This window comes from Delphinus delphis, chromosome 13 (assembly GCF_949987515.2).
Source record: "Delphinus delphis chromosome 13, mDelDel1.2, whole genome shotgun sequence".
In the NCBI taxonomy this organism is placed as follows: Eukaryota; Metazoa; Chordata; class Mammalia; order Artiodactyla; family Delphinidae; genus Delphinus; species Delphinus delphis.
In genome coordinates, this window is record NC_082695.1 from 32,819,384 (window position 1) to 32,846,621 (window position 27,238).

Genomic DNA, 27,238 nt, shown 5'->3' on the forward strand with positions numbered 1-27,238 from the left:
CCCGACCTGTGCACTCTCTAAAGAACTCCTGAATAAGACTGAGGACGTAAGCCAGGAATGTGAATAAGACTTAGGCTAATTCGTATCTCAGCATTAGTCACCTTCATGTTGTCAACTTTTAAATTAGTATGTCCTCTGTCAACACTTTTCCTCTACAAAAGCCCTTTCTAACTTTCGGGAAATTCTTATTGAACAACTGAGGTGCTACGTGAGACTTTCAGGACAGCTGTCCTGTCTGTAGATCTTAGAAATACATTTGGTAGTGAATTACACTTTTCTGTTTGGGCTCACAATTCAGAACTGTCACTAAAGCTGTTTTCTTTGTTTCTGGCCCCATCCTCCTACCCAGGGCTGTGTATTTGTCTAGATGCACAGTAATTGCTTTGCCCTTCTTCTGACCGCCGGTAGCTGAGTGACCACAGCCTGCATACTTATACACTGTTTCCACTGTTTCTCTCTCTCAGTCTTATCATCTTAACCTAACCATCAGAGTGGCCAGTGGATGTGTTTTGGAAAAGGGATATTAAGGCCAAAGTTTGCAAGGGAAGACGGAGGGCGAACTTGGCAGTAATTTTTCCAGGGTGTTTTATTCATTGAACTTGGTCACTTCATTTCATCCAAAAGTCAATTTATTTTTAAATATTATGTTTATTTCTGGAGGTCCATCACTATAAAGCAACTTTCCAGGAAAATGAAAGTCAAAAAACATGTAGACAACCTGCTTCTGGTTCGGGATTTTGTATGTCGCAGAGCAGCTCCCTAAAAGTCAAAGAACATGCCGGGAGGTTTATACATAATAATAATGGAAAAACAAGAGTGGGTCTTGGAATGTACAGAGTACAGAGTGAAAGGAAACAGCAGAATAAAAATGCCGTATAACTTAGAGGTTATGCTAAAACTTAGGTAAATTTGATTCAGAAGTGCTCTTTTGCACGTGGGCTCTTCAAATGCAGAGTACGGGGCAGAGAATCAGCTGGGGCTCTGTAGAAAAATGCTCCTTTGGATAAGAATTTAACAGTGACCTCTAAATGGGCAGATTGGCAAACGTATCATCATTCTGTTTATGTTAGACTATCCCAATGACCCAATCCATCATCCTTTTTTAGGGTAAGATTATTTATTTGCCAAACACAAAAATAAAAACAGGATAGGACATAATGGAAGGATATTTGGATCACTTTTGCTGTTAAAATGCGCTTTGTTCTGAATTTTGTTTTTACACTCTTTTCGTTTAAGGCGGGTTCTAACTAGGTCACGATCAGAAGATGATATACTTGAAAAGCCAATGTGTCCCATGATTTCTGAAAGTCGCCCAGGCCAACACTCCATTCTGAGGGCTGTGTAAATATGATTAAGTGCCCCATAAAAGTAAATGACTTGTCGTTTGCTCCATAAACGCTCCACTCCCACTTTGTTTGATTTTAAAAGATCAGCAATTTGTTTACATGAGATGGAGCCCTAAGCCAGCATCACTGGGTGCCTTTTATGCCATGGGAGATTAGAAAGACCAAGAAGACTGTTCTCTTAGAGTCGGAGCCTCTGAGAAGCCAGCACTGTGACCCTGATGCCTTCTGAGAGGTCGTGGCTGAGGCCTTGTGCTGAAGGAGCTGAAGGGCTGTCTACATCTCCCCTGCTGCAAAGCTGTCTTTAAAAACCACTCTAGGGCTTCCCTGGTGGCACAGTGGTTAAGAATCTGCCTGCCAATGCAGGGGACGCAGGTTCAAGCCCTGGTCCGGGAAGATCCCACATGCCGCGGAGCAACTAAACCCGTGAGCTACCACTACTGAGCCTGCGCTCTAGAGCCCATGAGCCACAACTACTGAGCCCGCGTGCCACAACTGCTGGAGCCCGCGTGCCTAGAGCCCATGCTGTGCGACAAGGGAAGCCACCGCGATGAGAAGCCCGCGCACCACTACTAGAGAAAGCCTGGCGTAACAACGAAGACCCAACACAGCCAAAAAATAAATAAATAAAATTAATTTTTTTAAAAAAAGCCGCTCTAAAAACCACTCTGATCAGCAACATGGAAGATTAAGCCGTCATTTCATTCTTCTCTGTCTTCAAAAAGTAGCGTAGAGGGCGCTTATTTTTTAACCAAGATGAAAATGTATTACTGAAAATAGCTCTTAAGTGACTGGTCCCTAGATTCCTTTGAGAGGAGGTGTGTTTCCCCACTAACGATCACCCCAGGTGACGGGGCAGCCTCCACGGGCAGAAGGCGGCTTGTAACTTGTACATTATTCTCAGCTCAGTGAGATTTGTGCAGCGTCTTATTTAAGACACAGTGTTTAATGTCAGATGTGAGTATTAGGAAAAGACATACTTGTCTGATACCGAAAAAGAGACACTTCTACATTCTACTAGATCCATGATATAATTTTATTTGTGCATTTTCTTACCCTCTGTCTCTATATTTACCAAGTCAGGGTTGGATTACCGTCACAAAGCAGACCAGATAATGTCCATGCTCTCAGGACACTAGGCAGAAACACGCATGTGAGTACACACACACACACACACACACACACACACACACGAGCAGAAGTTCAGTCATCTTCAGGCTCCAGGTGACCTTGTCTTGAACTTGGCTATAGCAGCTTCCACGCTGGCCCTGGGTCCTGTTTGGCATTTGCTTGTCTCTCCCACCCCTCTCGCTCAGCATCCCTCCACCACCTGCAGAGAAAGCTGGCTGTGGTCACGGAGACTGCGGGGACCAGGAAGGGTGTAAAGAACCTTACTTGCCCTGCACAAGCCTGCATGCCCCTCCCCAGGAGCACTATTGTGGGGTTGCCTGCCTTGATCTTCCCCTTAAGGACTCAAACCAGGCGGCTTAAGCCTACGGCTCCTCTAAGAAAAACCGGAAGGTGGGGAAATTGTATCTTTCTATTATTTACGGACCACAAGTAATACAAAGTAAGTGCAGATAAACCACATCACAAGAAAACACGTCCTTTTTCGCTAGTTAGCTTGTTCGAAACCACTTCTTTAAGCTCCCCCGTGTACATTATGGGTAAGGGGCCAAAATCGTCGTTTTCAGAAGAGCCTCGGTGCTTTATGGAGAGGTAAGGTTCCTACGGCGTTCACTGTGGAATTCCCTAATTGGAGCTGCTTATGGGTAGGAGTGGGGTCAGAAACTTGGTGATTTGGAAACCCACCTGCTTTGGCTATGACTGACTAACCAAGGAAAAGTAATGCTAGAGATTTTGTTTTTAATCATCAAAAATTGGATTCATTGTCATTTTAATCTAACTGAACCCTAGTAACAGATCTGGTCGCTGGAGATTAGGAGAAGTTATTGAAAGTCTTGGTTTTAAGTTATCAGAGAGTTACATTTGCTCTCAGCATCCTAAAAATTTCTAGAGTTGTTGGTCTAAACAGAAGTTTTGGATCGTATGAAACGTAGTCATGAGATTACCCACAGATCTCTTTAGTTCTGATTTTTTTTTCAAGCCCACCCTGTGTTTGACTTGAAGGTCTAATGGGAAGACGATGGCCGTTCGTGGCAGCGTTGGCATGCCGCTTGAATACTTTAAAATTCACCAACAACCCTAGTGCTGAAATTCTTGTTTGACGATTTTTTTCTCGGTACCCATAAGAAAATTAACTAATTGCAGTTTTCTTTTTGTCCTTTTGCACCTCTGTTCGCTGCTTTCTGTCTCTCTCGCTGTCTCTCTCACATCAGTCACCCGGGCTTGGCACTGACTCATGTCCCCCCTCCCCCCCATCAGCCCGCTCTCCCCCTGCATCTCCCACAGGGCTCCGCAGGAGGTGTAAGGAGAACGGGCACCCCCCGCCGGGGGTCGAGCCGGCCAGAGACCCCGGGCACCTGCACGGGGAGCCCGCCTCGGACTCTGATGGCCGAGGGAAGCCGTGCCTGGGGGACCACGATGTGGCTTTTAGCTGCAAACAGCGGCGGGGCAGAGGGGCCACGCTGTTTTCCTTCTCCTTGCAACTCCCCGAGTCTTTCCCCTCTCTCCTGGATGACGATGGCTACCTGTCCTTCCCCAACCTTTCCGAGAGCCACCTCCTGCCCCAGAGCTTGCGGCATTACCTCCCCATCCGCTCGCCCTCTCTGGTGCCCTGCGTGCTCTTCATCTTCTTCTTCCTGCTCTCCGCCTCCTTCTCAGTGCCATACGCCCTCACTCTCTCCTTCCCTCTGGCTCTGTGCCTCTGCTGCCTGGAGCCCAAGGCGGCCTCCTTGAGTGCCTCACTAGACAATGACCCGAGTGACAGTTCAGAGGAAGAGGTGTGTACCGCGGCATAGAACACACGTCCCTGTCGTGCTCGGGGCCGCGGTCCGAAACAGTCTCAGACGGCTGCTGCGATAGTGGTCCTACTTTCAGAGCCTCATTTATCGTCTGTGCCAATCTGTGCAGAGGTTTTGTGTGCAGGGGGTGCGACCCGGCCCCGGGGTTAGGCACAACACCATGTGGATGCAGCAGGCTGAGCCCGGCCCGGAACCGCACTGCCAACCCACCGACTCCAGCGGGTGGGGAAGGACTCAGCCGTGAGCCAATTGTAAATAAATAACCCGTTAGCTACGTAAGAACTCAGGGTCGACTTAAAGGCTCTGTTCAGTTCTCATTCAATAAAGGGAATGACACAGAAGACGGATGAGTAACTTTCAACTAGATTGGCGGCAAGTTACCAAAATGTACCCTGCTGTAATGACGCACAGTGGTGATACGCACCAGGTAAAGATGCTCAGGGCGCGGCGGGAGACAGCACCGCCGTCGAGGTGCACCACCACCCTCGGGGCAGCTCTCCAAGACTGTAAATGCCTCCCTCTCCTCCCTGGAGATTCTGAAATGCCCCCGCTGCTCTTTGATTGTCATTGCCAGACCGTCATTGTTACTCCACGAGGGGAGCCCAATCCCGTGGGTGTGTTGGGTCAGAAAGAGGGGCTTGAGCAGTTTAAAACGCTCCGTGACATTGGTCATTGGCAGGGCCAGAAACAGGACCAGAAAGAGCGGCAGTTGAAAACAGCAGTTTCCAAACACAATCAGGAAAGACTCCTGTTAGGTTTCCACACGCTGTAAAAATGGGCTGAGATTTCATGAACACGAGCAATGCCAAGGCATGTGTTGGGCGGCACCCATTCTCTCAGTTCCGGCGTGAGGCTGGGGAAGCTGGATGGGCCTCTGCGGCTAGCGACCAGGAAAGGACTTGAGCCTTCAGCCTCCATCCGTGAAAGCAGGCTGCCTGTCAGTCCCCCGTCCCTCATCCGAGCCATTGGGGGAGGTGACATCCTAGCAGGTAGTGTTTCCTCTTAATTGCTCCCCTTTCCCTCCACTCCATTGCCCTGTGAAGAGCCCAGCGGTTTCCCTCTGTGCAGCCTTTAAATAGAACGCAGGGAAAAAGAACAGAAGTGCCAACAGGCCCCTGGCTGAGACCCACCCTCCTGCCTACGCCTGCCCCCCGCTCCTCCAGCAGTTCTGGAGGGTTTTGTGTCAGGAGCCAAACCCAATACACCTAGCATTCAAAAAGAAAATCGCAAAGTCAAAGCAGCACTAAAAAAGGAAAGTCTATTCAGTCCTATGCTCAGCTAGAAACGGTAATCCGAGCTGCACCTGTGAGTAGATAGCATTGTGAGGTACGTATCTATATTTAGTGGTATTATGACTGTTTCTTTGCAGCAGCAGGAAAGAAGTGGGAATGGTCTCCAAGACGTTCCCAAGAAAAGTTTAGGCTTTTCAATTTGATGTTGCCGAAGAGCCCTTTGCAAGGTTCTTGGATCCTCTGTGACTTAGCTCCAAATCTATCTATGTGTAACTATTTTCGTACATGGAAAATATTTTAAGAGAAAAACCACTCTAAATCCTAGGTTTGAATATCACCGTTTCTCATAGTAGCAACATAATCAAATAACGTAGGTCCAAACCTACAGTTCTGACGAACGCAGTATTATCTACAAAAACTGTTTATAATATTAGCTGGTTTCCAACCTGCTCATCTTTGTTCCTTTAGCAGTGGAGCTAGGCATCAAGCTAACAGAAGGCGAAAAGATCGCCATTTTATGTTTTTCTGCATTTTAAATAACTGAACTTTTATGTAGCAAACCACACAGATCTTGTGCCTAATCCAGGGTGTACATCTTGTTGTAATCAGTGCATGAAAATTAATGTTCAACTTGGGCATGTCTGCATTACATCAGCAAAACAAATCACAGCAGTTACTCCTCGCAAGCTGGAGGCCGCGTGGCTGGTGTTCCCCACACGTAAACCCTCCTCTGAGACCGTGAACCAGCTCTGGCCGAAGCAGCCTTTCTTGTCCTCCGCTCCAGCCTCGGTCACCCATGACGGCTCTCCTGCCACATGACTTTGTATTTGGCCATCTGTTCAATGTCGTCTCAACCCCAAGTGTTAAGAGCTGTGAGCTCTGGTTCAAGCTGAGCTAGAGAACTCAGATGTAGGTCATTCAGGTAAAAAAAAAAAAAAACAACACGCGCCATTTGTTGACACGGCCTGTTTTAGTCCCTGGGCCTCAAGCGCTTTGGCAGCTAAACCGGGTGACTCTGTAACATACGGTTCAGCTCCGTCACTCTGGTTTTGCAAAATCACTAATGACTCTAATTCTTTTTAAATATTTTATCATCACTGCTTACATCTGTCACGTGTGGTAGTGGCTTAATTAGTCCCAGCCCTTCTCAAGAGTGAAACCCAGTGCAGAGAGCTGTAATCATTTCAAACTACAGAGCTGTTAGCTTTTTTTTTTTTCATTTGTCCTTCTAGAATTTTGGTCAGATAAGGAGGGGCCGAATGCTAAATCATCTACATCTGTCCAGAGACGTAAGATGAATTTAGCTCACCGTAATTATGTGTCAACTTGTGAAGAATTTTTTGATAATACCAAGAAACGAGGTGGATGAAGTCTAGAGGAAAAGATTGATCACTTGATTTAACATTTTAGATGGCGTAAACACATTATATGATAATCCATGGCATGCCATACATTTTGCAGTTTTTCTTAGACATAGGATATTATATAAATAAAAGTTGCTGTAAAAGCTGCTTTATTCAGCCTTTAAGACTTCAGTCATTAACTGTATATTGATCAGGCACTATGTTTGTTGAATGACTGACTGACTAGGTGCTGAGTAGGGGATTGAGGGGGTTTAGATATGGCCTAAGCTGCGATTTATTTGTGTATAGCTAGGAAAAATAATAGCAATACTTAGGAAATACTGTTTTGCTATCAATATTTATGATTTTTATAGGCATTTTTAGCTGTGTGTATGTGTCAGGCATCGCATAAAGACTTAGTATCTGTTACCTGATACAGTTAGGGCTATGGTTTTCCCCATTTTCCAAGAAGGAAATTGGGATTAAAATATGAAACCTGCCCCCTGTGCCACAGAGTTAAATAAATAGCAAGGATTTGAGCTGATGTCAGTCTGTCCTGAGACCCCCTCACTCTTGACCATGGCGGTAATTCCAGTGCCAAGATGCCTGGAAAGCTGCTGAAGTGAATTCTAAAGCCATAAGGGAAATAATCAAAGTAGGAGGAGAAAAACTTTCAAGAACTTTCGAGGCCTTTGACACAACTAGTCAGCGCCCTGAGCCCAAGTCGTTCTTATTGGTTCTTGAAAGCCTGAGGTTTCCTCGGGTTATCCCATACCCTTGAACAGTGACCTGCTTCTCTTCCTAAATCAAACTGGCCTTGCCCTAGACTGTCAGTTGGTGAAGCCATGCTAATGCCCTAGCAGTGATCACCCTGATAAGAAAATTAATAGCCACCCCCTTCCAGGTGTTGCCAAGGTGGTCGGGTCATGAAAGCTCTCAGCATGCTTTCTTTACCAACCTGCTGAAAAGGATTTCCCTCTTAGGCACAGGTCTGCCAGGATGGAGACCTCAGGGGCACAGGCCAAGCATGAGTTCCAACTCCTTTTCTTTTAGGAATATAGAAAAGGAAAGTTTGGGAGAGGATCAAGAATTCAACCCAGCCAGAGTCATGTAGACATAAAGAGCACTGTCTCAGCCCTCCCGCTGGTAATCCATGGTCTTTGCAATGAGAGATTATTTTAAGAGACAGATTCACAACCTTAGAGCCCCCAGTATGGATTTTTGTTGACAAATTACTGATCGCACAACTTTGCTCGAAGGACTTTGAATAATGACTAGTTAGAGAGTTGAGAAGGGAAAGTCAGGTAATATTATATAGGACGTTGAGATGTCCCAATTTCAATGGCTGTGGCTCATCTCTCCTCCAGAAAAAAAAAGAGTTTTTGTTGTAAATCATAAACCACTATAAAAACAGATTAAAAATCAGTCTTGAAATTACTATTGTAATTCTCCCTTGAAAACCTAGGCTCTGTCAAATGCTGTGCTTTGTTTTATTTGTGTCCAAGTAGATGTCTCTCTCCCTCCTTCTCTCCTTATTTTTCATTACTATTATTTGCTTCATTTGAATGTTTATTTTGGAACGAGATATTTAATTACATACTTCTCTATACCTCTTTCTATTGGAGGGTGGGACGAAATAAACAACATATAGTCTTAAAAAATATCTAGTTAGCAATCCTACTTGAGAATTGAGTTACATTTTTCATACATAAAACATATGCCTGTGAGTCACTGGCATGTGCTTTTTATAATTAAAAGGTAATGCAGACAGCCTGATGGTCTCAGATGGATGTAAATTACCAAAATGGTGTAAATGAGGGGCTGAAAGTCCAGTGACTGTTAATAGTAGTTTTTTATTTAAATTGACATGTTAAGTTACTTTTCAAATGTGACCTATTCCTAGAATTTTTTTAAAAATATATGAACAGCAATTTTATTTGCATTAAACATTTCTAGGAGCTCTTTCTAGGGGTTTCAGTTAAAAATGGGGGAAAGAATGACATGGCAGCAGACATGTCAGCTTGGCTAATACACGTCCTGTGGTTACGCAGGCCGTGTGCCTCTGGTCTTCCTCTGAGTGTCTCTGCTGATGGAACCTAGCTCTGGCCTTTCTTTGGCTTTTGTTAGAACCTGCATTCTTGTTGGGAAGGTAGTGCGATACAGATCACAGAAAAAGGGACTGAACTGTAGGCCCCAGGCTTGCCCGCTTGACGAGATGGTTTGTTTTCTCTTCCTGCCTTCCTCCTGGAACCTGATCACCTCTGTGATCCACAGACCGACAGTGAGCGCACGGACACCGCGGCTGATGGGGAAACCACTGCCACTGAGGTTGGTACAGTCGCTGTGGGTGCCGCCCGTTGCCTAACAAAAATGCTGGTTCTGCCTTTAGGAACTTTGCATGTTGCCTTTTAGGGTGGAGAGAAATTCTGCTTTTAACAGTAGGAGTTAAATATATTCTGCTGCCTAGACCAGTGGTTCTCAAACTCTGGCCTGCATCAGAGTCATCTGGAGGTTCCCATCCTCCTGTTTCACATTCAGAAGAAGGTCTGGGGTAGGACTGGAGAATTTGCGTTTCTAACAAGTTCCCAGGTGACTATCCATTTCAGGGTCACTTTTTGAGAACCCTTGGCTAAATTGGTAATACTTTTTAAAAAATTTTTATTGGAGTAGAGTTGATTTACAATGTTGTGTTAGTTTCAGGTGTACAGCAAAGTGAACCAGTTATACATACACATATATCCACTCTTTTTTAGATTCTTTTCCCATATAGGTCATTACAGAGTATTGAGTAGAGTTCCCTGTGCTATACAGTAGGTCCTTATTAGTTATCTATTTTATATGCAGTAGTGTGTATATTTTTTTAAATGTATTCCCTTATCCCAAATGTTTACACATGATAGCCATAATTGGGGGTGGGTGGTACAATTTATGTAATTAGCTTATTGACTAGATACAGATATACTTTAAAATCCCAAATGGTCAAAATGCTTGTTAAAATTATACTACTTCTCTTAACTCATTTTTCATAGCCTGGATGTAGTCTGGGTCACTCAAAAGAAATGAATTTTCCAAGGAAAAGAAAATGAACAAATTACTGTCAGTACTTTATTGGAAAAAAAATTATCACATTGACCAGTGATACTATTATTTATCCTTTGTTAATTCTTTAGGGTTCATTAAATATGTGTATGGCTTACGTTTTCTAAATCTTCTCTACCAGTAACTAATTAAAATTTCTGTAAAAACAATATTTATGTATAGCAATGGAAGTCAAGATGTTCATTTCCTAAAGTGCTAATAACAGAATTTTTTTTTTTACTTTGTGATAGTGTTTAACATTAGGTTGTTTTTTCCATTATCCAGTCATAACAATATTTTCTAGATGGGTATTTAAGAAGAACTAAAAATGTTATAGGTAGTATCTACACATCACTTCATTGAAACTATGTTCAGAAAAACATTTCAAAATGGAGTTTAATTGTTTCGTCCTTTGGAAATGCCAGAGTTCAGTTCAAAGTTTGGAAGTCATCATTTTTTAATTTAGAGATAATACTGTAAAACTATCATACTGGTTCTTTTAAGCAGTCACATGTAAACTGATTACAGGGTAATCATTTTCTATACCAAATATAACAATTGCATCTTAATTTTGTAAGAATTAGTTATATGTAACCACTGATACTTTCAGTAAATTTCATTGTAATCCTAAGGTATGCTGTAAATGAAAAATATTTTAATACTACTACTTTAAATTTCTCTTAATTCGTCCCAGCCTCTCCTCCCCTCCCCCTCCCCGTGTCCACAAGTCCATTCTCTGCGTCTCTATTCCTGCCCTACCACTAGGTTCATCAGTACCATTTTTCTAGATTCCATCCGTATGTGTTAATATACGGTATTGGAGGGAGTAGCATTAACATATATACACTACCATGTGTAAAATAGGTAGCTGATGGGAAGCTGCTGCATAGCACAGGGAGGTCAGCTTTGTGCTTTGTGCTCTGTGACGACCTAGAGGGATGGGATGGGGCGGGGGCGGGAGAGGGAGGCTCAAGAGGGAGGGTATATATGTATACATATAGCTGATTCACTTTGTTGTACAGCAGAAGCTAACACAGCATTGTAAAGGAGTTATACTCCAATAAAGATGTTAAAAACAAATGACTCAGCTATGAGAAAATAAAATACTATAAATTTCTCTAGCAGTTTTAAACTTTGTTATACAACATTTTAAGCATGCAAACGAAGACGTATAACATAGGTAGGTTATGAAGCTTAAAAATAAAATGAAGAGCTATGAACCCACCACCTCTGTAGAATCAGCATGCTTCCAGCCCTCTAACGCTTCTTATAAACGCTCCGCCTTCTCTTTTTTCCAGAGCCAGTGTAACAGCAGTGCAGGGTGGGGTGTGTAGGTTAGAGAGTCTGGTCCCCATTGAGACCCAGACAAAGTGATCCATTTGCTGAAGGCCATGTGCTCTGGCATCACCCACTTGTCACCCATAATTTCACTCTGGACCACGTCTTATAGTTGATTTTTGTAGTTGATGGTAGTCTATTTAATTTCCTCACTTACCCCATCCGTATCAGCCCTCTCCTCTCCCAAATTTGTTTTTAAGTAGGTGGGTTCAAGAAATTCAAAGATCCAAGAAATTTTTTAATGTGGGAACCTCTGTGTTAAGTTCTTTGTGCCTCAGTTCTCCAGCCTCTGTGTTAAGTTCTTTGTGCCTCAGTTCTCTGGTCTACAAACTGGGGATCATAATAGCTAACCTCATAGGATTATTGTGAGGACTCCTACACTCCAAGGGAGCTCTCATCATTGGGTATTCATAGCCGTTTCTGTGAATTTTAATTTCGATGTCGGCTTCCCCCACTTCCTGAACTGTTGCTAACGTCTTTTAAGGACAGACCGCCAAGTCCTAGCTGTCCTCCCAAGTCCTCCCAAGCACACGTGTGGGCTCATCGTGCTTGGAAGTGTCCGGGTTAAAATGTCAAACACCCAAGGGGCAAGGAATCTTTTGCTCCTGTCTTCTTATTAAGCTTCACAATTTGTGTGTGAGAACGTTGTGGTTTATGTATAAGAAAGAAATGTCTTCTCACATAAGAGCAAACTAGCGCCCCCGTGTAGCTGGCTTATGTAGACCCATCCTTCCATCTTAGAGTCGATGGCATGGTAAGACTTTATTTCCCACTCTCTCTTGATGCTGGCAGTCGGACCAGGAGGAAGATGCAGAGCTCAAGGCACAGGTAGAAAATTCAAAACCAAACACAAAAGCAGAAACCAGCGTGTGATAAGTCATTGTCTGTGGTGTCCAGATCTTGCAGCATGCTCCGTGGTGGTGACTGTGTGCTGGTGCAGTGTGGAGGATGACACTTGTTCATGTGACTATCATGTCCCTTACCTTCCTTTCTTCTCCACTTTTTTCAGAATAGTCTGATTAAGCGAATAAAGGGTGAAAATGTGTATGTCAAACATAGTAATCTTATGTTAGAGGTTGGTATTGGTATATACCAGTGCATGCTTGTGTGTGTTGGTTTTCCTTTAGTGGCTTAACCTGTGGGCTTGTACCATGATGCATGAAGGGTGTGTCCTCACCTGTGAATACGTGCGGTTGACTTCTCAGCTTCCTCTGATTCCTTCCTCTCTCCTAGACGTAGACCCCCTTTCCTCCGTGTGTATTTATTTTAATTCTCTGGTTACATGTGAATTACACTGTTAACAGTCGACCTTTGAAACTTTTGATTTTTATGCTTGCGTGAACTAGATTTTGTTTTCCCTCGGAAATATCACATTTTCACCAGAGTGTTTGTGGTAGTGTCATGAGCCCTGATCAGAATTCTTTTATTTTGACTACTAATGAGATAATGACCTAACTTTTAAAACGAGAGAGAGCACGCAGAAAGGAAAACAAACGTAAAACGTTGACTGTTGGATTCTTTATGTTCTGAATATAGGAGCTAGATAAAACCCAAGATGACCTGATGAAACATCAGACCAATATTAGTGAGCTGAAAAGAACCTTTTTAGAAACCTCCACAGACACTGCCATCACGAACGAATGGGAAAAGAGGCTTTCCACCTCCCCCGTGCGACTAGCCGCCCGGCAGGAGGAGGCACCCATGATCGAGCCGCTGGTACCTGAAGAGGTCGGTATTCAGGCTTTGGGTTGCACTTGTCTTCTGTCCGCTAGCCTCGCTCCTCTGCAGGGTCTGCAGGGAAAGGATGTGGCAGGATTCTGAGTAGAGAATCTCACCCCTTGTCTGTGTATAGCCAGTACAATGTTAGGTGGCCAAGGAGTGAGTAATCTCATCCCGTGGTGCTTTGGAACGAACAAGGAAACTCTGGTTCAGATCTGCTTATTCTAGATTCACAGCTGGGAGACATTGACCTACTGTATTAATGAACCAACAGTTTTTCTGAATGTACTTCCGCTACTTTAAGAAATGCCTTGAAAATTCATGACTGTTTCTCATCAGTTGCAAGATGAGCATGCCTATTGAGATTGTCTAATGTTTGACTAAACAGTGTTCTGAAGTTGATAACATTTCAGGGCGTACTTTACTCTGGGACTACTACACCAGGTTTTTACGGGTATACTCAGTTTTTTATTTCATTTTTATTTATAGCATATACATATATTTTTAAAAATTGTTTATTTTAACTGATTTATATATATAAACATATATATTATATTATGACTTATAATCAGTTTTTATTTGGTTTTTAATAGGGAAAGTAAAGGCCAGAATGTCTTTTTGAGTAAGTCTTCCATGTAGGAAATCGCTCTTTAAATGTACAGCAAGATAGTGCATTCAGCTGGTGTTACTTCAAGGCTCCCATTGTGTGGGACCCACAGTGGCAGTGGTACTAATCTTACTGTCAGCTGTTACATATCATCTTACTTTATCTGTCTTTCAAAAGAAGTAGTTTTTAAAATGGCATCTTTCTAGTATAATATTAACTTCTTTCTTCCCTTGAAAGCTGTTTATCTAAAGTGACCACAATCATGATGTTCATGACAGTTCCAATCCCACTTAAAAAAAAATGACAAGGTATATCACCATTTGAATTACTTTGTAAAGGGCCTTTTTATGCAGAATAAATGAAAAGTCCTGTGACCAAAGTATTCCTGTACCGTTAAACATCGGTTGCATTCAGAGTGTTTGAGTTTCAAGACACAAAAATTTCAGATTTTCCTGATTGATTTAAATATTGTAGTTCCTGCATTAGTAAGACTGCCACTTATGAGTTATGGTCAGATAAGTTTTATTGTAACTGGTCAAGTTTGGTTTACCCTATTTCTACGAGGGCTGGAAATAAGGAAGGACGTGCTGGCTCTGAAGATGGCAGATACTGGATTACGTTACAAAAACACAAAATAAATAGCCACTGAAAAAGTCAGGCCTCTCCTCCCCTGCTGTCACTCAGGGACACGCGAGGTAGCAGCCCTTTGAATGGAAGTTCGGGTAGTTGCTTGGAGAAGTTTAAAGGTGGTGATAATAAACAAGGGACTGTCGAAGTCTAGGTCATTAGACTAGTAAAAGAAATTGTTTTCACTTATTAAATGCTCTGATTCTTAGAGAATAACGGTGATGACCCCAAAGAATGTTAATAACTTAAGAGGTGATGCTTTGAATACGCTGAACTTACCCTCGATGTGGATGCCTTATCCCTGTTGGTGCAGAGAGACTGCAGTAGACCTAAGAAAGGATTGTTTTAAAAGGATTAAAGGATGGAGGAAAGATGTCCTCTGCAGAAGCACAAAGTGGTTTGGTTACGTAGACTGGAGACCAGCAGCTGGCTTAGTAACTGCTTTCAAGTGTCTGCTGAGTGGTGAGCAGAAGCTGTACCTTAGGACTCCACTGCCACCGGCAAGGGAGGAAATTATTGGGAGACTTGCTAGATGTAAAGAAGAGCTTCTTAAAAACAAGGCTGGCTAATAACCCTGGTTATCAGAGGGGCTCTGAAAAAGCAGCTCCAAGGAGCTTCAGGTCCCAGAGGAAGAGAGGTCCCTTCTGGGAGGTCAGGGCTATGCGCGCTTCCCTCGCCTTGGGGCTCCCATCTGACCCTTCTCCCGGAGCCCTTGGTGACACCCAGTTTATCCTCCATTTGAGGGCCCTGGAAACAGCCCGGCAAGTTCTTATGCTCCAAATTCTTGTTCATTTCTATATTAAAACTTAATATTGGCTTTTGTTATTGGTTTTGTGAAAAGCACAAAAGATAATTTTATCCTCCCAGCCAGCTAGGCATACACAAAGCATGTTTGTTTAAAAACACCTAAACAAAAGATTTTCATTTTAAAGGGGAGGTGTTTTTCTAAGTAAATTACTCATTTGATGTTATCCTTTTATTTAATATGACCCACTTTAAATTAATTAAACAATAATTGGCCAGTTTAGAAAGAGGTCCAATTATTTCTAAAAGAAAATATGTAACTTAATTTTTTAAAGTGACTTCTCAAAGTAATATTGCTTGTGTCAGAAGGGTAAAGAAACTGATTCAGTGACGCCACACTTAGTTGGATTTTTGGGGGAATCTCAGTGATACAATGTTGTTTTGAAAAAAATGTGATGACTCCTGATTTTTTTTTTTTTTAAAGAAGATGTTGGGGGTAGGAGTTTATTAATTAATTTATTTATTTTTGCTGTGTTGCGTCTTCATTTGTGTGCGAGGGCTTTCTCTAATTGTGGCAAGCGGGGGCCACTCTAAATCGTGGTGCGCGGGACTCTCACTGTCACGGCCTAAAAAAAAAAAATTGCTCAAGGCACACCTTCCCAGGTAAGGTGAACAGGCAACAGCCTGTTTAGTGCCACATTTTTGCTTTTTTGTGTTTTTTGTTGGTGATTTTGCTATTTAAAACGATCTCCAGGCATAGTGCTGAAGTGCTGTCTAGTGTTCCCAAGTACAAGAAGGCTGAGATGTGCCTTATAGGAAAATACGTGTGTCAGATACGCTTTGTTCAGGATAAGTTATAGTGCTGCTGGCTGTGAGTTTGATGTTAATGGATCAATAATAGATATTAAATAAGGGGTCTTTAAACAGAAACACACATAAAACAAGGTTATGCATTGATCAGTTGACAAAAATTTCATGACCAGAAGCTCCCAGGAACCTGACCCTGTCTTTCCCCTAGGAGCTCTGGTTCAGTACTCAGTAATTCAGTGTTCACAGCAACTTTATAGAACACAACTGCCATAAGTAACTAGAATCCACTCTCTTTATGCATTTTTCTGCTTTCTTGTCCAGCTTTACTTTTGCTATTCAGGTCTTGGATGGGCCTTAAATTGGGCAAAATACACATTCACTGTGGATCATCTATTCATGGATAGAGAGAATTATCTCCATTCTGTGAATCTGACTTCTGTGACTTTCCATTCAGACCCTGGGGTGCGACTGTAGCCGCGTATTACAGTCACCTACAAGATTTTTAAAATACCGATGCCTGGGTTCTACCTCAGAATCTGATTTAATTAGTCAGAGGTGCACCCCACACATTACTCTTTTTAAAAGCTCTCCACATAATTCTAATTCACAGCCCAATTTGAGAACCCCTGGCCCGAGCAGAAATGAAAGTCCCAGCTCCATAGAGACCCTTAATCATCTGAGCAAGTAACACCTCTGTGAATTTTGCATGCCACTGTAGGGCCTTGTGTCCCAATTATGACACAGGCATGAACGTTTAAGGAACTAAATGAAATAGTCAGGGTGTGCATCTGACTCTGTCTTAACCCCTAGTAAATGTTTCGATTATCAGCTTTTCTTTATCAGTACCTCTTAACTTTAGCAGAACTCACTGGATTGGGGTTGACAGTATACAGGATTTAATGATAACATCTATCCCCTTATGTTACCCTTTTCCGTTATTATGGGACATGCACAGTTCTGGATGCAGACAGTGTGGACATTTTTACTTACAGACACAGACGTTTTTAAAATTAGTTGATGTCAGATAACAGGATATGCTGAAAACCACTGCTGTTGTTTTTTTAAGCTCTCATTGTAGGAAAATATTTAGTTCAGTGATTATAATTAGAGGCCTAGCCGTGGTATTCTGAAAAGTGTCTATAATTTTGACTTCCTGTTTCTTATTTCTGTTTATAAAAGAGGCTATGATTGAAAGTTTAAAAAATAAATCCACATTGAATGATTCCACGTGGTACATTTTGTCTCTTGCAGTATCTTTCTCCAAAATGGGACAGGACAGGGATTTTTTTTTCCCCCTTTGAAATGTCTTATTTGTTGCTCATTTAAAAGGAGCATATGAGGACGATGCTATCAAAATCTGTCAGCAGGTCATTCCAGATAACATTCCAGATGCTCCTCTATAACCTCTTGCAGGCAAACGATTAAATATAGTACTGATTGCTTTGTAGATACATACCTAGGAATTTTAAATACCTCTCATAAAATTATATTGCTTATCATCAACAAGAGGGTTTATTTTCAAAGTTCCATTCGTCTAGAAACTTTGAACTTTTCTATTATTATTTTTAGATGACTTTACCAAAATATCCTTTTGTTCAGTATTCTATGCAGTCGTGTGCTGTACACAGAGACAGGCTCGGTAGCTAACGTATTGCCCCTTGAATTATGCCTGTGTAATACTAAAGGAAGCAATAAAAAGATGAAAGGAAAAAAACTGTTCTGACATAACATACGTAATGTCCTTTTAAATTTTATATGTTAAAGACAAGCATGACTTCAAATACTTAATTCTTCACCAAGATATTCTGAAGTTGACTTTTCAGGATTATTTGCCATGTTATAAAAGTTCAAATAAAGCTATAACCTTATGCTTATTTGTGGAATAAAGACATCAATCTGGGCATAACTGGGTTGTTGAGATTAGTAGCTAATGCAGTGACCCACGTGTGTTTCCTTTCTCTGTATCAGGCGGCACTTCAGTAGGGAATATGATCAAGAATTTGTCAGACATGGAAGTGAGAATTTATTCCTCACTTAATTTTTTTTAAATCTTAACATTTTCATTTTAATACTCACTTTTACAGTATTGCAGATCACTGACATATGAACACTACTGAAATGCCAGAAAGCTCTTTATGCCACTCTTGCATATTCTGTGTTTGTAGAAATGAGAAATGTTTGAATCCTAAAAACACCGGAGATTCAAAACATAATCTGTTACTCTTTGGAAATAATTGTTAAATGTTGAGATGGCTTCCGACCATTTTCCAAATTAATAGGCATTAATTTACTTCTTCAGAAAAAAAAAATGAATGAGTATTATATGTGTAGCACAAGAAAAGAACTCTCTTCCTAACTTGCCTTTTTGGAAACTGTCTGCTTCCTCTTCTCCAACCCAACCCCCTTTATTCAAACAGACCAAAGAAGAAAGAGAGATTTCTGAAAAGGTTCTATTTTTGCAGCAAGGAAGCTCTCCATTCTTTGAGTCTCAGGTAAAAAACAAACATTAAGGAATTTTCCAGAAGGAAATTGCTCTTCAGATTTCAGTGTCATTAAAATGTCTGTAGTTTTTCCTTTCTTTTTAAAATTTACCTTGTTTGCCACTAAGGTAGGTATATCATTTTTGCTTAGATTCTGGGGAGGGAAGTAGGGAATTTTGTTACTAATTTAGTTATCCGTTAGCTATCATTTCTTTGTGGCTTTTGCTCCTAGGTGATTATATCTGTGTGTGGTCATTGAAGCATTATGATTATACTTTGTAATGATATTACTGGACCTTTTAGTACCTCTTTCACCCATAGAGTGATGCTAATTTAGATGACCTTGACTGATTTTGAAAGTTCTGAACTTCTATTGGTTTTCCCACTAGCCGAGTGTGATAAAGAGAATTCAGGAAGGAGGCTCTGTGGTTACCTCTCGTCAAATCATTTTCCAGAAAACTGTCCCATCCACCCTAGAGGTTATTTTTCGCTTCATTTTGTTTAATCCGGCACCAGCCTATAGATGGATCTGTAATCCTTTCTCTTAAGGCCCACCTGTTTCTAGATTCAGGCTAGGATAAATACGAAAGTAGCAAACGTCCAAGTTTAAAATGTAAACCAAGGTGCTCCCTTGCTCCTGGCTTGGTTTCTCTTCCCTCTGTAACCTGTTAGACTAGTTACCTGCTAACGTCCTGGTAGGCTCCCCAAATACAGAAGTTTCATAACTTGCATTTCTTCTGCCTTATTGGAACTAACACTAAGGAAACTGGCAAAGAAACTCCTGAGACGATGAACTTCGGTTGTAAATAAAATCGGAACAATGTACAGACCACTGTGACCTGTTTCTAAGAGGCTCCGACAGTGTCCTAACAGTGGGAAATAGTTTATTACAATGCCTGGAACACAGGTGCACTGAATACTTATTGGATAATAAGTGCTAGAGTGGATTCCGTCTCCCATATAAGGAAGTATAATTCACAAACATGGAAAATGGTTTTCACAGAAATTTGTGGAAATGCTGGCACGTTCTTTGTGAGAACAACAGATATGAAGTTCTATTTCACATGGAAAACTGTCTTTTCTATGTCCACACAAGTAAAGCTAAATAACTTGTACAACAGCTTCAAAAATGTTGTTTAATCTTGACATACAAAATGATCAGACATTTAGCATAAGATCAGATATAGTCTTTGCAAAATTTACCACCAAAGTATTTCAAGAAATCTGAAATTGCGAGTGTACACGCAGACCGTATTCCAAGTTGCAGGTTAGAGTTAATAAATTTCAGATGGGAAGAGATTGTAGCCATAATTAATAAAAATAACCCCAGCCCGGTGCGGTCACCTCCCAGGCCTGAGTGTAGCTCTCACCCTGATTGCCTTAAAGGATTCTTATTTTAGAAATGAGATACCATCAGAACTTCTAATTTAGCTTTTATATTCCAAATATAGGGCACAGAGGACTGGGTTATTGTAGACAGAATACCCACTGAGGTAGTTGATGGTGATTCGAAAAAGATTGTGACGTACAAGGTGGTGACCGTGAGCGCTAGAACCGATGACATCCCCGCCGACTCGTCAGGATCTAGCGCCACTGAAGTGCAGAGCTTTGAAGACTTGGCCCGAGAAATGCACTTGAAGGAAGAGAACAAACAGAAAGTATACACACTCGGAAAGTCCTACGATACCGTGTCTGGAAAAATTGTCACTATGACAGGAAAAGTCAAAGAAGGGGAGAAGGTGGTGTCCCCCTCCCCTCTTGAGCCAGGGCTAGCCGAGCTCACGAAGACCCCCCGTGTCCTGGCAGAGTTCGAGGTCCTGGGAGTCCTCACCGAGGACAGGACCAGGAGGGGGCCTGAGGTCCACACTCCAAAGCGGAGGCTGTCGGAGTCGCTGGCCCCCATCAGGGAAGCCGAGTCCCGGCTGCAGAGCCCCGAGGATGATGCTCTTGAGAAAAGCCACGTGCCCGGGAGGGATGCCAGTCTGGAGGGCGAGCGGCTGGGCAGAGCGGAGCCCGAGGCCGAGGCCGAGGCCGAGACCTGGAAGGTGGGGCCCTTCAGTCCCCGCAGGAAGAGCCTGTCCCAGTGGAGATACTCCCAGGAACCGGCCATCACCGTCGCCACCACCCAATACGTTGTCACAGAGTCGGCCACGTCCCAAGTCGTGGTAACCGGTGCTGCCTTTGGGCCGCCGTTTCCGATTCCAGCATGACGTTTGCCAAGGCAGCCCTTCCACCCCGAGCCTTTCCATTTCTCTTGCTGTTTGGCTTATGTTGAGAGCCGCCAACCCAAGCTTTTTTGTTGTTTTCATGGTTAAGTCACTACCGCGGTCTGACGTGAGCATTGAGATACCTGCCGTTTTATTTCCAGCTCTTGTCCCCGAGGTGGGGTGGTGCTGCCGGGGCTTGAGGTGCCGGTGCCGGGTGAAAGGATCCGCTTCACCCAGCACCGCCCTAACCCCAGGAACTCTCTCCGCTTTACCAAACCAGAGCCCCTGCTCACCCCGATTTGCTGTTGATTTCCCATCCCTATGTGTTTCCAAATCTGTCTGTAGATCCCTCCATCCCTCGCCCTGGGTCCCGCGCCTACAGTTCTGTCTAACCAGCTGTGAATGAGTACATGCCCTCCTGTGTCCCGACCTCTGTGCTTGACTCTCCATTTCTCTGTTCACTCAGACTAAACAGTCTTCTGGAGAAAAGCTCATGGATGGCTCTGAAATCTTCAGCTTATTAGAGTCTGCGAGAAAACCGACAGAATTCATAGGAGGGGTTACTTCCACTTCTCAAAGCTGGGTGCAGGTGGCCATCTGTTTCCATCCTCGGTGTCTCTGTCTCTGCCTCTTTGCCTTTTCTTTGTGCCTTTTTGGGGTGTGTGTGTGTTGCATCCAAGTGGCTTTGCTTTAAACACCTGAGAGGGGTCTCCACTTACACCCCTCTGTGCCTGTCCCACGTTTGCATCACATGTCTTTAGTTCCATTACAAGAACATACTTCAGATGTTCAGAAAGCAATCGTGCTGAGACGTTTTAACAGCATTTAACTTCTTAAAGCATTTTATGTCACCTGTTAGGTCTAAGGAAGCAGCCAAAACCAATATGCATGTGCTCCAATGCTTTCATTTTGTTTTGGTTTTTTAATTGCGTTTTGTACTGCACTCTCGTTTCTTTTGCAACATCCGAAGAAGCAGCACAGGTTCGAGGCTATGTGTCAGGCAGAGGGCAGGCATCAAAGACTCTGGTGGGGGGAATGAAAGCTAATTTATATTTTCTCTAAGCGTTGCTGGTTATAAGCACTGGTACTGGCTTTAGGTACCCTGGTGAGTGGCTGCTTTTGTTGGTTTTTTTTTTTTTTTTTTGCTTTCTGACCTTTGCTTTGTGGAAAGTCACACTGACACCACAATTTTTTTTCCATGCAGAAAATGGAAACCAAGATGGAGTCTGGCAAAATAGAGACGGAAACAACCCAGCACCCCCAGCCACTTAGCACCCAGAAGGTTGTGCAGGAAACGGCATTGGTGGAGGAAAGACAGGTGATGAATGCGCATGCAAGTGGGGATGCTTCTTACGCAGCTGGAGATGACATGGATGCTGTGACCCAGGCAGCATCTGCTGATGTATCTGATGTGAAAGGGAAGGAGGTCTCTGCTCTGACTGAGGGAGCGAAGGAGGAAAAAGGGGAGGTGGCCGACAAAACTGTCCTCGAGCAGGGAGAGATGGCAGCTGCTTCCCAAGAGCCAGAGGAGGAGCAGAGTGCAGCCATCCACGTTTCTGAAGCTTCGGAAGAAAAACCTCATTTTGAGGTAACTAGCGGTTAATGTTACTTTTAGTGCTGAAGTAAGTCCCTGAAATTTAGTTAAGCATAAAGGCAGGGCTAGGTTTAATTTTCTTCCTTTTCCAAGAGCAGTTTGTTTCTCCTCTGGTTGCCTTCTTGCACGGCAATTATGGGGTCTCCATGCTGGTCTGGGGTCCCATGCAAACATATATAATGATTATTCACAATCTAAAGTTCCAGGAAATGGTTTCCACTCTCTTTGCAATTACCGTAACTGGCAATAAATCTGGGCGATGCATAGCCTGCCGAGATATTAGAAAACTGGATAAATTTATTTCTGATCAGTGTACTTATCCAGAAGGACCAAAACCAGGCTTGCCCAGGCACCAAGTGCTAGAATTTATTCTTTATTCTCTTTTATTGAAATTCCTGAAGTACATGGGGGCGGGGTGAGGGGTGGTGGTTCAATGTCTTATTACTTGTTCCTTCTGTCTAAGAAGTTTTTCAATAAAAGGCTAATTTATGATTTTTTAATCTATTAAAATTAGTTTATGAGATAGAGGAGAGGGAATGTAAAAAAGTGGGTTTTTTCCATTTCCTTCGAAATATTTTCTTGTACCTGAAACATTCCGTATGAATTCTGGGAGACTGACATGTATCTGTTGTGTGCCTCATTCCCCAACTGCCCCCCACGTAAAATGTAAACATTTATTTCATACCAACCTGTGCTTATATATATCCACCAAGAGGGGAGGGAAAAAAACAAAGGTATGTGTTTGCAAAATTTAATAGCCACTCTGCCTGCTTCCCATTGGTATAGTCATCTACTGTGAAGACAGAAACCGTCAGCTTTGGCAGTGTTTCACCAGGAGGAGTAAAGCTAGAAATTTCCACCAAGGAAGTGCCTGTAGTTCACACAGAAACAAAAACCATAACATATGAATCATCACAGGTAAGACAGTCTGTGAAGGCCAGAGCCCTGGCACCTGTTTTACCCCTTGAATGGCTTCATGCATTTAAGTGTCACTACATGATATTTAATTTGTGAGACTCAGAGGACCCAACTCTCTCTGTCAAGAACGGTGCAGTAATTGTAATTTTATTACCGATCAAGGAAGAGCAGGTGACTTAAGCAGGTCTTCACATAACTTGACATGTAGAAAGAGGCTCAGAAATCTATCTCCCTGCCATAGATAAGGAAGAACACTAGCTCAGCCAGCCCCTGCTCACATTTCTGAAGTCCCAGCTTTTTAATGAGGGTTAACAGTGGCCAAGTTTGATTCGGTCCCTAGTCTGTGGCAGCTCCCGGATGCTGATGGAGCAGCACAGTGATTGTGCAGAGAATTAACTCATCGCCGTGCCCTGACCCAAGACAGCAGCCGTCTGGAGAGGTGACATCGATATTCAAGTGGCGTCTCCCCTTTGCTTGCTTAGGTTGATCTTGGTGCCGATTTGGAGCCAGGTGTGCTCATGAGCGCACAGACGATCACATCTGAAACCACTGGCACCACGACCACCACCCACATCACCAAAGTAAGTGGAGTGGGAACGGATACAGGAAGGTATCCGTTCAGAGCTTCTGGGTTGGGCCGCACCAGCGGATAGGTGAATACCAGGATGCCAGGCAGCTGCACTGGAGCTCTCACGGCTGCTGTATTTGTGGTGCCTCTGTCCTCACATGCCAGGTTCCGTTTAAGAATATGCATTCTGATGCCCTTTGCATAACCCTTAACTCCAGTGCATAGCATATGGTAGATGTTCCGGAAACACCAGCCAGCCAAAACCCGAAGGACTCTATTCTGGCTTCACTTCTGAAGTGAACCATTGTGAATAACTGCCATAGGATTCTGTTTCAGTTCTTAAAGAATGAATGATGCAGCTTAAAGCTGTGTCGGCATTTTCCGCCGTTGCCCCCGGTCAACAGCGACGGTAAATTCATAATGCTTATGTGTTGCTTTCAGACTGTGAAAGGAGGCATTTCAGAGACGAGAATCGAGAAGCGAATCGTCATCACGGGAGACGCGGACATTGACCATGACCAGGTAGCGTGTGAGAGAGGGTAGATACCCCGGCAGGGAGACAGAGAAACACTAGCTGGTCGTACTCTTCCCAGAGCTGTCCTTCTAGTCCAGCCTGTAGTCTAAACAGTTTTCTGAATTAACTTTGCAGTATGCAGCGTATGACCCCCTTTGCAGTCATTGTATCCCATTTGTAACTTGTGTATATAGGTCTTGCTCACGAGTCTCCACCCGGCTCTGATCTTGCACGTCCCGCCTCCTTTTTGTCTTTGCCCTTCTGTGATTTCCTGGGGATAGGCACTGGCTCAGGCAATTAAAGAGGCCAAAGAGCAGCACCCTGACATGTCAGTGACCAAAGTAGTGGTCCATAAAGAGACAGAGATCACCCCTGAAGATGGAGAGGATTGAGCCCAGGTAAGAGGTGGCGCTGGTTCTCTAGGCTTGGCCTCGGCTGGCATGTGGCCCAGGGCTTCCCTCTCTCCCTCCCCCTGCCTCTTCCCTCTCCTTTTTCTCTCACTGGCATTTGCAGGGCTCTGGGTATCAAGAGGATGGAAAATTGGTTTGCGGCTGCTGCTTTCTTTCATATTTGGAGGCTCCATACTGTGGACTTTTTACCTCCCCTGCCAGTTAGAGGATAAGGAGGAAGCAGAGTCCGCTTGCCTGGTCCTGCGCATGTTCCCTCTTAATGCATGCTCTGTGCTCCTCCCATTATCCACATTTGAAAGGTCGGATCTGGTTTCACTTGCCATGTAGCCTAATCAGAGCTAAGATGGTTTTGTTCTGACAGGTGCAATTCGCGTGTTCCAAATACTAGGGAAATAAAATATAGCCTGTTCTCCTTCTGTTGGCTGCGTTATCCCGTTGTAAGCTTTCTCTTCCACCGTGTTTGGTGCTAGCCTGTTTATGTTTTTGTTTTTGCTTTGTTTTACAATTTGAGACCAGAGCACTCACTCTCATTGTGGATGTCATCTATTTCCTGTATTCTTTGGGATGATTTTTTTCCCGAGTGTAGTACCGTGTCTCAGGAGGAAGCAAAAATGCAGTCTTGTGGTCCTGCTTTCCTCCAGAAAGCGCGTGCCTTTCCAGCCACTGTTTGGCCGACATCATGAGCAGACAGCATCTTCTGTGTGTGCACAGACTTGTCATGCATACTAACCCGCCCCTCGAGAACTCGAGGGGCCCTGAGCATCCCTGGAAGGCTTTGAATGCTGAATGCAGCTCCTTGCACACTTGGTTATGTGATAAAAGTCTCTTAAATGCTTTACATGTATAAATGAAATAAGTACGTTCTCTAACGTTGGTTAATGTTGACTGATGAGTGGCTTCTCTCAAAGGGAAAAAATATAAACATCACTCATTATATTCAAATTAAGAAGGTAATTTGGAAGATAGAAAGCAAAAAAAAAAAACCAAAAGAAGGTTCTCTTCAGCGAGTTGAGCCACTTGGGTGACGATGTGGTTATTTCAGAGAAAGCCTGTCAGTGGCGTACACTGGTATTTTACAGTATCTTGTCAAAAAGAGCATTTCATAACCGTACAAGATACTTCTCCCATGACCTCGATCTGAGGGAAACTCTCAGGTGTTTTCAGACGAGTAACTGATCAAATCTCTCTTCTGCAGGAATAACCTAGGCTGCACCTGAAGCCAGTCACGCAAACCATTAGAAAACCCAGAGTCTATGTGGAGTTTCCTCTTCTAACCCACTGATTTGCATCTGCCCATGGACAATTTCAATCCAGAAGAACTGACCTTGACCATTTAATAAAGACGCTGGCAGAGACCTTCCCATAATAAAGCAATCTGAGGCAGGCTCACTAAACTGACATTGCATGAAGCAACGATACAATTACAAAACAAGCAGCATTTTTACGTTTCACACAGTGTCTGAGTTCTCAGCTACACCTGCACGTTCATAACCAACAATAGAAACCGTGATCTCATGTAACACATAGAGCAATCCATGCCTTTCATAGCTGATTATTATTAAAGTCTAAACAAAATTGCAGTTTCTTAGGTGACAGATCTTTTGTTTACAGATCAACAAAGATTACCCTAAACTGCTAGAAGCTGTCTAGTCCCGTGTGTCAGGTTTTTCCCAGATTAGATGTGCCAATAACCGAGTTTATTCATTAAATAACTTGAATCTTGTACTTGTTTCCTCTGGTTTATTACTCTCACCTGTCAGCAGTAACGACTCTCCGATCCTCTGGAAATATTTAGCGCTCACAATCCTGCTTTGTGTCATCTGATTTAACCGTTAGAAAGTAGTACTGACTTTAGCGTATCAGTGTGATCTCTTCCCCGTCGTCCGCTTTGGTCTGCGTTCAGTCTGGAAAGCCTCCCAGAGTTCCCTAACAAGTCCTAAATATGTAAATTGTCATTATTTTGGAAAGAAGACCTGTATTTTTGTTAGTTCACCGTATGATGAAATTTCACTCCGGGAAAACCCGTTGGGCTCCTGTTGCTTTGTTTTCTTTCTTCATTTCTTCGTCCTTTTATCTTTTTTTAATGGATTTTTCTTCTTTTACTTGAAAAAAAGTGTTTTATTTCCAAATCTGGTCCATATTTGCAGTCTAGTTCAGAGCCAAGCCTTAAACTGTACAGAATTTCCACTGTAATAAAACTATTTAGTGTTTAGTTATAAATAGCCTTCAAAAAGTTATATTCTCCATTTCACTGTCAACCGCATCGCACAGCCATGGTGAATGTATGTTTCCGCATAGCAAAATAAAAATGGTAAATGCATTTAAACCTCTTATTCTCTAAGTGTACTACTTTCAGGATTGTACGTGTCTGGCCCAGAGCTAACATTTGCATGACATCAAAGGCCTCATTCATCTTCAGGGTAGAGAAAGCCTGTCTTTTTCCAGGATAAAAAGTGTAGACAGATGGGGAACAAAATACGTGTAGATAAATGGTTGGTTGCCTGTGCAGGCCTTGAAAAGTACAACTAGTATCACAGAATCTCATTTTCAAAGTTTTCGTTTTTCTGTTAGAAGAGAGGCTGTGCTCTAATCCCAGTGTTTCTGGGGGTTTTTAATTACCAGAGGGACACCTCTGCCTCACATCCTCTCCAGAGACGAGCAGGTTAGCAGCTGGGTCTGCAGGGCGGTGAGTGTTCCTGCAGCTCATTGACATCCAGCTGCTCGCATGCCTGGGACTGAGAATCAGCCTCTCTGTTACCAACCGCCCACCTAACGCCTAAAT

At 43.1% G+C, this 27,238-nt stretch overlaps 2 protein-coding genes across 16 annotated transcripts in view; both read left to right on the forward strand.

The window, feature by feature from the left end:
* EPB41L3 (erythrocyte membrane protein band 4.1 like 3) overlaps positions 1 to 26,936 on the forward strand; it is a 133,292-nt gene extending 106,356 nt beyond the window's left edge. For 2 of the 15 annotated variants that reach the window (XM_060028691.1, XM_060028693.1), the window contains exons 13-23: positions 3,683 to 4,246; positions 9,117 to 9,170; positions 12,051 to 12,086; positions 12,795 to 12,986; positions 20,919 to 21,041; positions 21,657 to 22,040; positions 22,833 to 22,964; positions 23,447 to 23,545; positions 23,974 to 24,054; positions 24,328 to 24,444; positions 25,652 to 26,934. In XM_060028691.1, coding sequence (XP_059884674.1) covers positions 3,683 to 4,246; positions 9,117 to 9,170; positions 12,051 to 12,086; positions 12,795 to 12,986; positions 20,919 to 21,041; positions 21,657 to 22,040; positions 22,833 to 22,964; positions 23,447 to 23,545; positions 23,974 to 24,054; positions 24,328 to 24,438 — 1,776 coding nt within the window. In that variant the 3' untranslated portion in view covers positions 24,439 to 24,444; positions 25,652 to 26,934. Of the gene's footprint in view, positions 1 to 3,682; positions 4,247 to 9,116; positions 9,171 to 12,050; positions 12,087 to 12,794; positions 12,987 to 20,918; positions 21,042 to 21,656; positions 22,041 to 22,832; positions 22,965 to 23,446; positions 23,546 to 23,973; positions 24,055 to 24,327; positions 24,445 to 25,651 lie in introns of all 15 variants that reach the window. The other 13 variants (XM_060028698.1, XM_060028700.1, XM_060028702.1 and 10 more) reach the window with 9 other exon arrangements.
* LOC138414250 (uncharacterized) lies at positions 17,754 to 20,760 on the forward strand. Its single transcript, XM_069541339.1, has 2 exons — positions 17,754 to 17,780; positions 19,697 to 20,760. Exons 1-2 carry the CDS (start codon positions 17,754 to 17,756, stop codon positions 20,453 to 20,455), a joined length of 786 nt encoding a protein of 261 aa, XP_069397440.1. The 3' UTR covers positions 20,456 to 20,760.
* Positions 26,937 to 27,238: the final 302 nt, after the last annotated feature.